The sequence below is a fragment of the Corapipo altera genome, unplaced genomic scaffold (assembly GCF_003945725.1).
Source record: "Corapipo altera isolate COAL_440 unplaced genomic scaffold, ASM394572v1 75, whole genome shotgun sequence".
Classification (NCBI taxonomy): Eukaryota; Metazoa; Chordata; class Aves; order Passeriformes; family Pipridae; genus Corapipo; species Corapipo altera.
In genome coordinates, this window is record NW_020884887.1 from 15,152,945 (window position 1) to 15,164,646 (window position 11,702).

The following is an 11,702-nucleotide window of genomic DNA, read 5'->3' on the forward strand; positions in this document are numbered from 1 at the left end:
CAGGGTGCTCCATGGGAACCAGGGTGCTCCATGGGAACCAGGGTGCTCCATGGGAACCTCGCTCTGGCTGTCTGACATCTCCGGAATTTCGCGTGTGTGGGAGACGGACACTTCTGGGTTTCACAAAGGAATCTGAACATCCAAACAAAGTGGTGCCTCCACAGCCCTGACCCCAGGGGCCCTGGTCAGCCACAAGCCGAGAGTGGCGACCAGGGCTGTATCCAAGAATCCTGCGGTTCCCACTGACACCATCCTCCTCTGGAAACCTCTCGTCACTCCATTTGGGGGGGGAGGACACAACTCCCTGTTTGGCTCCACCTTCTGCACCCAAATGTCACAAGCTGGAGGTGAGCACGGCTGCTTATGGCAGAGAAGAGGCTCTGGAAGAAAAGCACATGGTTGGAGCTGAGAAGAAGCAGCACTTTCAGGATTTTTTTCTCACTTGAGCTGCTCTGGGAGAAGAGATGGGCTCTGTTAGCTGTCTGACACTTCTATGATACATGAACACAAATGCAAAGCTTCAGCTACAAACCCAGAGCTTGGTGCAGATGTGGGGAAGGGGAGAAACAAGCAGGCTGTGCATGAACACAAGGTCCACCTCAACAAAACACAAATATGGGACAGGACAATGTTATTTCTAAAGGTTGCAGCTAATCTGAAACAAACAGGGCAGCTTCTCCCATCCACATCCTGAAATGTGTCCAAGATACATTCTGAATAATCAAAGTTAATCCCATAAATGTGCCCCTACCCTACAGAGGAGGGTTAAGCAGCATGCCCACACCCTGCATGTTTCCCTCAGTCCCATCACCTCCCAAATTCCTCCTAATTGCACAACCCAGGAAAAGCCAATTCAGCATCATGCCAGTTTATTCCCCTCCCAAGCTCGGAGCCAAAGGAGCAGGAGAAGGAAAGGAGAGGAGTGGAGAAGCGTGGCTGCTCCTGCAGAACAGCCCAGCCCTGAGCCCTCAGCTCGCACGGCGGTGCCTCGAGCCGACAGCGCTGGGGACAGGGGGGGCACCCGGAGACAGGGCTGTGCCTCTCCCTGCAGCTGGCTGCCCGTTCTGCCACACAAGATAATATTTAGGGAGCTTTTGGCCTTCCAGCAACGCTGGAGACTGGCTGACAGCTGCCACCACAGCACTGACAACAAGCCCTGACACCGGGCTGGCCTCCTGAAAGAGAGTTATTCTTCAGGCTTTCATTTGTTTTGCCAATGCTGAAGGGCACACACTGCCTCAGCCTTTGCCAGCTCATGGCCTTCCACCCACCCACGGCCTCGGCCTCCCTTCCACCCACCCTCCCACCCCCCCCCCCCCCCGGCCTTGGCACTCGCTGCAGTTCCGAGCGTTCAGAGCAGCTCTGGAGCTCCCACGCACAACAACATGTTGCATCTCTGCTGCAAGAAGAGACTGACAGCAGCAGCACCATGGCAGGGAAGGGGAAAAAAATGCAAAAAATCTTATTCTGGGCAACGTTCGTTCACGGTGCATACACATAACATTAGTGTTTAACTGTGAAGGGCTGTGGGTGAGTTTACTGGCCCTGTGGCTGAGGCAGTCAGAGATGGCTTCCTGTGTGAGGACAGGCGAGTCTCCCAGGGAAGCACTGCAGGGCTTGGAGAGGCAATCACCAATTTGTCCCCTGCAGTGGAAGACCATTTTCTCCATCGCTCCTTCCCAAAAAAGCATACGCTACAGGCAGAAGAGCTGGCCAGGGCAGGGAGGGAAAGGGCTGCTCCTGCTGGGCTTGCTTCCTGGTGCTTGCTACCAGCTTGGAGAAAAATCTGTCACTTGTGTTCCACTCTGCATGGGAGATCACTTGAGTTTTTCCAGGCTAAAGGTAAAGTAACTGAATGGCAAAAACAGACAAGAAAATTCAATCCTGGAACTTCCAAATGGTGCCTCTCGCTGGGCAAAAAATTGAGCCAGGGGAATGTCAGAAGTTAAGTCAACCCCATTTTCCACTGGAATTAAGCCATGGAAAAGTTTTCCTTGAGAGTCTGATTAAAAGAAAATGTAAGCCTGTGCTTAGGACCTGCAGTGATAAGACTTCTGGCAACCTCTCTGCCCTGGTCACAGTACACAGAGCTGTTTTCAGCTCACTCCTCATGCCCATCTTTCACAGATTAAGGTGTCACACTGGCCCCTCACAGGGACGAGCAGGTTTAGGCTGTGCAGTCATTAAGTGAAACCCTGAGCTTACAGAAAACAGCAGCAACACATGAAGTTTATCCCAACCAGGCAGTTATGGCAGGAACAGGCACCGTTCAAAGGTCCCTCTCCTCCCACAGAGCTGAGAGCAGGTGACAAGGAGGCAGTGGTGCCTCAACAGGTGACACTCACACAGCTGCCAAACTGGCCAGACCCATCCCAAGCTCAGCAAGTCACTGCAACAAAACAAATCCCATTGCCCATTTCCAGAGAGGAAGATGCTGTTCAGCTTTCCTCTCTATCAGATCTTCTAAGGGACATTAATTTATAGTAAAGCTGCCAGTACCAGCCAGATGTCAATCCCTTAGATGAAGGGAGATCTCAGGACTGCATGTAGACAGCTGCCCCACAACCACAGCTCTCACACTGCCACCTACAAGTGTCCAGTGCTCTCTTCACTGGGCATCAATGTCCACACATCTCCATCTGTGCAGGCAGCCACAGTGTGCACACCAAGCCATCAGCCACGACATCTTCCAAAGTCAACTTTTCATACTGAACTGTTATCTCAGCCCAGCCCTGAGGCTGAAGACACCTGCTCCTCCTCACAGGATGCAGCTGCTCAGCTGGGAGCCCAAGCAACTGCCTTTGCACCTCCAACTCAGACTGTGGGTTACTGCAGATAGTTAAGGAACAGCATTTTGTGAGGTCGACGGGTTTTATTTAAAAAGAGAAAGCAACAGATTTGGAAATTTTGAAAAAGCTTCTTAAAAGCAAAACAGTCTTACAGCCTCAGTCTCACATCTCATCCCATTTACTCTCCTACGCACCTCCAGTCGCTTCTCCGTCACTCCTCCTCCTTCCAGCTTTTCTGGCTTCCCTCAGAGCTCCTGTATTTCCCTGCTGCACTTCACACACCTTCTGGCTTCCACCTGCACATGGTGCTTGGGCTGTGTCCCACTCAACATCCCAAGATCCTTGCTAATGCTGCCAGTGTCTCCTCCAGCACACAGTCACTGCCTGTGCCAGCTCAGCACTGCCCAAGCCAGGCCACGGAGAAGCTCTGAGTCCTGATGACAAAGTATTTCATAACTGAACCAACTATCAGCTTTCTCCCCACTCTGCTGAGAAGTAGCCTTGGGTCTCCAGGAGTGATGCCAGCAGACCAAGCTTGAGCAAGGCAGTGCTGAGCCACGTTCTCATAGCAGATCAGCAGAGAACTTCAGTCCCCAGGGCCTGAAGCAAATCTCTCTCACAACACTACATTCACAAAAACAAAGGCGGTGTTGAGCACCACTGGTGTGATCCTGCTGCCTCAGAGGCAGCTTTCCATGGGTGAGCTTCCTTTCATTTGCTTTTGTTGGTCATTTCCAACAGCAGCACTTGAAGGGAACTTTATTGTGCTGGAGACAGAGGCGTTCTGGAGGGCTGTACAAGGGAAGCGTGCATCTGGGGAGTTTTCAAAACACATTATCCAAAACTAAGGGTCACTACATTCCAGGATGTCAGTGTCAGCTGGACACTTATAAATAGCTTCAACAGTCTGAATAGCATGACCCATTGTGTGTCAAAACCCTCCTTCAGAGGCTTTTTCAACATTACTTCCCACTGCAGATACAAACAGCTGGTAAAAATAAATGAACTTATCATCACTTTGTTTGGCAGTAACGAGCTGCTCCCATGTGGAATTTATGCTCAGGAAACTGAGGCACAGTGATACAAAGTGGCACCGAGAAAGCTGTGAGCCCTGCAGAAAGAACAGCTTGGAACACGTGAATCATGAGATTTCCATGATACTGCTGGAGGAACAGCATCAGAGCCGAGACACATCCTGAGGGTAAAGGAAACAGCAGCTGGGACAGACCTCTGCCCCATGTCAAATGGAAAAGAGACATTGCTGCCAGGTGAAAGGCAAACTAAGACCATCAGATCACCAGATCTACTGGGCCTGCAGATCCCTGTAAACTCTCCCTGCACAAAGGAAGCAGATTTCCTCCTAATGGAGTTGGGCACTCAAGTTGGGCATGCTGGAGCCAAGCCATTTCCCTTTGGTGCCCAAACGAGAGCCAAGCACCTTGGGAGCTCTTTTCTTTTTTTTCCTTTCTTTTTTTAAAAGAAAAGTGACAGAATACTGATGTAAGTACTCCAAGCATTCTTTACCCACACCAAAGAACACAAATTAAGCTTAATGTTCTCCGGAACTAGGCAATATTTTAGGTTCCTGTAACACCTATGAAAACCTGTACAGGCAGCAGCAGGCACACCAAATTAACATTAAAGGTATTTATATATGATACCAATTCAGAAAGAATTGCAGTGAGACAGTCATAGTGTTTCTATTCCCTGCCATTGGCTTTACCTTAATCCCCTCCTCCCAGAGCCTAGAAACATTAGCTTTCTTAAATGAGAACCTCAAATCAATTTTCCTTTATGCAAGTTTTAAGTAAGTTACAGTTTTGCAAATTCATTCTTGAGCTGGAAACTTTTGGGCCAGGATTCAAAGAAACGAAGCAGAGTCTGAGATTCTTGGCAAAAAGTAGCTTTCAAAGAAAACAGTAGCAGGGACTTGTTTGTGCTCAAACGGCATCCCAATAATTCAGACAGCCACCACTGCTGTTCCCATTTATTTAGTAATATCACACCAGACTTTTCTGACTTTGGAGAGCTATGCTACTTAATGCGGTAAAAATGTTTTTAGCTCTACAAAGCTACAAGACGCATCACCGAGCTATTTCACGAGAGCAGCCTTCCAACAACAACAGAAAATTCAAGCGGTAGACAAAGAATAGTTTAGAGCCGACACAGATTTTAGCCAGATTGACTTCCGATAGCAGTTATACAACATGTGAGCTGCAGAGAGGCGGCTGAGCGCGGGTCACGCTCCATATTTGCTGCACAGCATTCCTTACCCCGGGACCAGCCAGCCCCGAGGGGCTGCTCTGCCCGCCTTGGAGCCCCGTGTCTCTCGCAGCATTACACACACCCCGCTAAGTTACTGTCGCAGAGTGTCTGGATGCCCGCGCTGTGCAAACAGGTCGTGTTTCGGAAGGTCTGACCCCCTTTCTGCGCTGCCCGCCCGCAGGCACAGGCACCGGACACGCTCCGGGAGCATCCCGGACATCCCGGCAGGAGCCCCCGAGCGCGGCGGTACCGCTCCGGCTCCGGCTCCGGCCGCGGCCCCTCCGCCCGCCCTTCCCTTCCCTTCCCTTCCCTCCCGCCCCCGGCGCTGCGGGACCTTCCCGCAGGGACTGTCCCCGCACCCCGGCCCCGCCCGCGCCCTCCGCATCCCCCCGGCCCCGCATCCCCCTGGCCCCGCATCCCCCCGGCCCCGCATCCCCCCGGGCCGCCCGGGGGAGGCCGAGCCGGGCCGTGTTCCCCGCGCGGAGCGGGCCGTGCTCACCGAGAAGCGCTCCAGGTCGGTGGCGGCCATGGCCGGGAGCGGCGGTGCCCGCGCGGGAGGATGCGGGGAATGGATCCAATATGGCCACTTCCTGGAACTCCCCCCGCAGGCACCGCCCGCCCGCCGACCGCGGGCACCGGGGCCGGGCGGCACCGCCGGGGCGGGACAGGACGGGACCGCCCCCCCGGGGAGGGACCAGCCCGGCCGCGCACGGGGAACGGGGGGCGCGGCCCAGCCGGGGCGGGCGCGGGGCGGCGATGAGCGGCGAGCACCGAGCACCGAGCACCGTGTACCGAGCACCGTGCACTGAGCACCGTGCACTGAGCACCGAGCACCGAGCACCGAGCACCGTGCACCGAGCACCGTGCACCGAGCACCGTGCACTGAGCACCGAGCACCGAGCACCGAGCACCGAGCACCGTGCACTGAGCACCGTACACTGAGCACCGTACACTGAGCACCGTGCACTGAGCACCATGCACCGAGCACCGAGCACCGAGCACCGTGCACCGAGCACCGTGCACTGAGCACCATGCACCGAGCACCGTGCACTGAGCACCGAGCACCGAGTACCGAGCACCGTGTACCGAGCACCGTGCACTGAGCACCATGCACCGAGCACCGTGCACCGGCGGGAGCAGCGCTGGGAGCGCCCGCACCGCAACGCGGGGAGAATCGTGCCCGAGGGCGGCCGTGGGAGGGCCCGAGCACCCACGGCAGGGTTCACACAGCCCCGTTTAAAGGTCGGGCTCGATGACCTCAGAGGTCTTTTCCAACTTCGCTGATTCTGTGGTTTCCCCCTGTCGGGAGGATCCCCAGCGTCCATCAGGCTGGCAGGACATCGCACACCGCAGGGCATCACACACCGCAGGGCATCACGCACCGAGGTGCCGCTGTCACACGCGGGAGCCGCACCGACGTTGCGGGCACAGCGTGGGTTCGAGCCGGGACACGAGAGCTCACGGCCCTCACGCTGCCTGTGTTTGTGTAAGTTAAAGTGTGCAGCAGAGGACTGGCGAGCCTTTCTTCATCATTCCTTCCCACAAAGAGCACAAAGCCAACCCCATGACCTCGCTCTCTGTAGCCACCCAGACACTGGTGTTCCATGAGCTGGTAGCACAGAGCAGTTCCTGTTGCTTGCTGGTGCCCTCTGCTGCAGTGCAGCCCAGGCACAGCTCCCAGAGCCACGGCTGCTCTCAGCCCCTAGACCAGACCTGCACCCCTAATCCTAATGGGTTCAGGTTAGGTATTAGAAAGAAATTCTTTCCTGTGAGGGTGGTGAGGCATTGGAACAGGTTATCCACAGTGGTTATGACTCCCCAGCCCTGGAAATGTTCGAGACCAGGCTGGGTGGGGCTTGGAGCAACCTGGTCCAGGTGCAAGTAGAACAGTTTATATAGGAGCAGAGTTAATTTTCCAGGCTGCCTTTATATATCACAAGGAAGCAAAAATAAACAGATAAAAAGACTAAAAAGTTCCTTTTTTTTTTTTTCCCCCTTTACAGACAGCTTTGTGAGTCCTGATTTAAGACAAAATGCCAGGTACTTTAGGAGAGGTAATTGATTTTGATTCATTAAGAGCTCTTTTCCCTGACAATAAAGTGCACAATGCAACAAGACAAGGCTCACAAAAGCTGGTTCCCAAACAGCTGCTGGTTTCTGTGAGCTGCAGGTCAGATGCAAAGATTCAGGGCATAAAGGAAATCATGAGACATTTCAACAGATCAAGGGCCAACACTGCTGTCTGCTGGCTCTGAGCTGTGCTGCTCAGCCCTCCTGCAGCTGGAGTCCTCTGTCCCTTTGTCCAGCAGCACTGCCACCAGCGTGGGGCAGAGCTCTGGGACAGCAGAGCATGTGTACAAGGTCGAAATTATTTTTAAACACATTGTTATTTCAAAAAGCACACTGTTTCTGATGCCAGTTCAAGAGAAGCCCTGCTAATTTCAAAAGGTTCAGTTGCATAAAAACTGTTTCAAGAGAAGTGAATTGGATTTGGTGGCTCCTTTAACTGCTAAGGCATCAATTGTTCTGCAAATTATTCCTGATAGTGCCTTAATTAATAGTATATTACAGTGCTGGATGCTCCTGCAAGGCTTTTAAACTCTGTGGAATATTTGTACCTGCTAAATCCACAGTGAATTTAGGGTGAGCTATTGCTGTGGGTTGACCTTGGCCAGATTCCAGGCACCCACTAAAGTTGCTCTGAGATGGGAGAGGTCACACAAGCAAAACAGACTCAATGTAGGGTTAATACAAAAATTTATTACTAACAGGATAAGATCTAAAGAGTGGAATTCTTCTGCACAACAACCTTGTTCTTGAATATGTTATCACAGAGGCACAACTATTGGCTCTCCCTTGGCCAGCAGGAAGTCTCTCCTGTAGCCAGCTACCATTGGCTTCACTGGGGGGAAACTTCCAGCAGCTTCTAACCAAAGCCACCCTCTGTGGCCCCCCCACTACCAAAAAACTCAGCCACCTCAACCCACGACAGCTATGAACTTCCTACAGGTAAAGAGCTGGGGCAGAGAGCACAAAGGACTGGAGAGGCTCAAATGTGTCCCTGGAACCTCTTTGTCCTGGGGAGAGGAGGGAAAATGCCCCCTCTCTGCATGGATGGTGGCACTGCAGCAGCACAGTTCTGATGGTGGGGAGATCAGCAGGAGTTGCTTTACCTCTTCATGTTGTGACCCCAGGAACAGGCAAGGAAAGTGAAGTAAATGCTAAAACAGCCCCTTGGATTTCACAGGCAGCCACAAAGAACAAGAGGTCATCCCACCTCCCACACGAGTACAGCAGCAAGATCAAGGCCTTTTGAAGATGGCTGCATCTTCCAGGGCTGAGTAAAAACCTTGATCTTCAAATCCAGGTGGTGCAGAAAAACAGAACTCCTTCAGGGTTTTCTACACAGGCCAGAGGAAGCAGTTCCTCACAGTGTGTCCTGGGGGTTACTAGAAACCAAGTGGTTTATAGCTACACTTTTAGCAGCAGCACCACCGAGCACTTTATATTAAAATTTCATTGGTTATACTGACAATATATGGAGCTCATAAGGCATTTCTATAGAAATGCTACCCTTCTAAGCTGAAAGCCAATAGGAGCCAATAGGAGATACATGGTAAAACGTATGTGAATGGTTGCTGTTAAGAAACCTTTTCCAAACTGGTTACTGAGGCCCTTGAGTTAGAGCTGAACCTTGCTCATTTATGAGAAAATGTCTTTTATCTGTAAATAATCTTCCCCCTCTCTTCCTGCTCCTTCACAGACTTTTGCTCAATTGTTTATCTATGGAAGGTTACTGCATTTCTCCATGGAACAAAGGAAGAGCTATTTTCCCTCACAATGTGTGCTCTTTGTTTCACATGAGGAACATACCAACAAGGAAAGTGGAAAATCATGGGCTTTGTTATTCTATTTATTCTGGGAACCCTGATTTCATTTTGGAGGAAAGTAAGTTTTTCTTGAGGTAAAAATCCCATCTGTAGTCAACAGCACCTAACCTTCACCTTTCTGCAAAGCAGCAGCATCCTGTCTGACAGGGACTATCCCCCACATTCCCTTTTCTTCCTCTGTTGCTTCCAGCCTGGCACTTTGTCTCTCTTGGGGCTCTCAGAATATCATGTGGGAAGGAGCAAGACCCGGGATATCATCTCTGTCAGTTTTGGTCAGTAGAAACTTTGCTCTGACTAGATGATGTGCTTGATCTCCCACTTTATTTCCTGGTTTTGTGTGGTGTGGATAATTACAGTCATATAACCTTCACCTTCCACCCCTGAGGCGGTGGGAAAAGCCCCCAGGTTCACTATGCAGTTTACTTCACTTAATAATGAAGGTAACTCTCCTCAGCCACATGATTATAAATAGAGGCCAGCTCTCTATAGCCTGTGATGCAGAACTAGCAAACTGCAATATTGGTGTTTAAAAAAGTAGTAGTAAATTAATTTAATCATGGGATTCTGTACATTGTTCTTGTCCCAGCCAGTAAATTAAAAATATCAAGACAGTTGGCTTGAAATCTCCTACAAAACAGCCCACGATATTCTCTAAATAGCCCCACAAAAAAATACTTGCTTTGTAGGTTTTTGGTGACACAGAAAATGAGGCAAAACTTCTCATGCTTTTTAAGGCTGAAATTTCAGATGACTGATAAGCATAACACCCATAATGTTCCAGGATTTTATTACCTATATTAATAAAATTCCTTCAGTTTAATTTCTGCTGCATAATCTGATCAGAGTGTGACCAGCACCCAGCAAACTAAAAGATGCTCAGTGGGAGCTGGTACTTGGCACTCATCCTGATAGGTGGGGAACCAAAAGGCATTAACAGCCAAAAGGAAAGGTTGGCAAACATGATGTGCCCCATGCTGTGGTCTGGAAATCCTATGGAGGATTACCCACAAGTGTTGTTTTTTCCTTTATTACAGAAAGTATAGAAGGTTACTGTGGGTGTTCAGTTACTAACACCCACTGAGAGAAAGACTGTGAAGAGGAGCACAGCCACATGCTACAGGTTGCACATGAAGCCAGTGCATGTGAGACAGTGGCTGGAGGCATTACCTGGGTGAAGAGGTCCTTGGGCAGAGTGGTTAAATGAGAGCAGCCAGTTCACACTCGGCATGGCACGAGGGGCACGTGTAGACATCCTGTCTCCTCCTCTCTGACCTCCTGGGTATGTGCCCTGCTGCTCTGCAGCCATCAAAAAGGGATGCCAGCACCTGCAGTGGGGAACACTCTCAGTAACTCCTCTCTTTCTGGACCGTGACCCAAAGCAAGCCCCTGGGGAGGTGAGGGGACCTCGGACCCAAGGCTTGGCTGCTGAGCAGTGAGGTGTCCTGGGAGCCTGGTGCATGGAGATCCCTGTGCAGGAATGATGCCTGGCTGGGGATACAATGAGTGGGATGTGACACCTCATGTGCACCCTCATGGTGTTAAGGATACAGGGGAGTGATGCCTGTGCAGGCAGGGATGGGGGGCAGTGAGCCCACTTGAACCAAATCAAGCAACAGGAGCAACTTCTCCCTTAACATTTGTAACATAAGAAAACGTTTTTTAGAAGAGCCTATTCTTCTGAACTATTTTCACTCCTCTCACTCATTTGCAGATATGAACTGTAATCCTTGGGCAGAGCTGAAAGTTTGCAATGCAAAAATCCCAGACTGCTGAGATTTTCTTATGCCTGCAATGAATTCTAGTAAGGATGTGAACAGTGGAAGCAAGGCACAACAATTGATATTTGGATGCAGGCTCATTATTAGGTCTGTACGTAGGCTGGGCAGACTGTGGTGATGCCATGAGCTGAGAGCAGTGCTCATACAGCAGAGGGGCTGCTCAGCGAGGGCGAGGCTGCTGCGTGTGCCACGGGAACAGGCAGCAACGAGAGGTGTGCCATTCACATGGAAACACGGAGCTACTACAAGGAGATTACACACCATTATGTGAAAGAGCATTAGAGCAGAAAAATGATTTTAAGGAACTGGCTTGGCACCAGCTCATTAGCAAGAGATGAAATAGTTTTTCAGACATTTGCACAAAGAGAGAAGGGTAAAGACTGCCAAAGGAAGACTGAGCTATCTGTGGGAAATGGCTCTTCCACCCTCAGTAAAAGGTGTGAAGAAGCAGAAGGGAGGTCAGCATGAGCAAGGGTGGAGAGAGATGCACTGGGTGGGGGATAGGACAATATATATACAATAATACATAGCATCACATATAGGTGAGGATATTTCAAAAAACTGACCCATCCACCAATCTTCTGACTCATTTTGAGGCATCAGACCCTAACCTAGCAGGATCGCAGCTCCCACAGGACACCAGAGGCTTCTCCGGGAATGGAGACCGAACTTTGCGGTGATTTCTACCTAAAGCTGCTTCCACTTATTTGCTACTCAAACAAACAAACAAAACCCACTCGTTTCAGGAAGCATGAAGACGAGTAAATCGATGAAGGGTTCTTCCCCGCCCGAGGAGTCTCCGGAGAACTGATACCGCCGTGCCCTCAGCCAGGGCTCCGTTCCCCGGGGAGGACCTCAGTGCAGCGAGCGGCCGGGGCCAGGCTCGGCTCTGGGTGCGCTCCCGCCGGCCCCGCCCGTGCCCCGCGCGGTCCGGCCGCTCCGCGGGGCCGGGGCTCGGAGCGGTGCTCGGAGCGGTGCTC

The 11,702-nt window shown here is 51.3% G+C and overlaps 1 protein-coding gene across 6 annotated transcripts in view; it reads right to left on the reverse strand.

Annotated features, from left to right (window-relative positions):
- SEPT8 (septin 8) overlaps positions 1 to 5,673 on the reverse strand; it is a 41,499-nt gene extending 35,826 nt beyond the window's left edge. For all 6 annotated transcript variants that reach the window (XR_003527646.1, XM_027643403.1, XM_027643402.1 and 3 more), the window contains exon 1: positions 5,554 to 5,673. Coding sequence is in view for 5 of the 6 variants with exons in the window: in XM_027643403.1 (XP_027499204.1) it covers positions 5,554 to 5,583 (30 nt within the window). In the remaining variant the exon portion in view is untranslated. The remainder of the gene's footprint in view (positions 1 to 5,553) is intronic.
- Between the last annotated feature and the right edge of the window lie 6,029 nt (positions 5,674 to 11,702).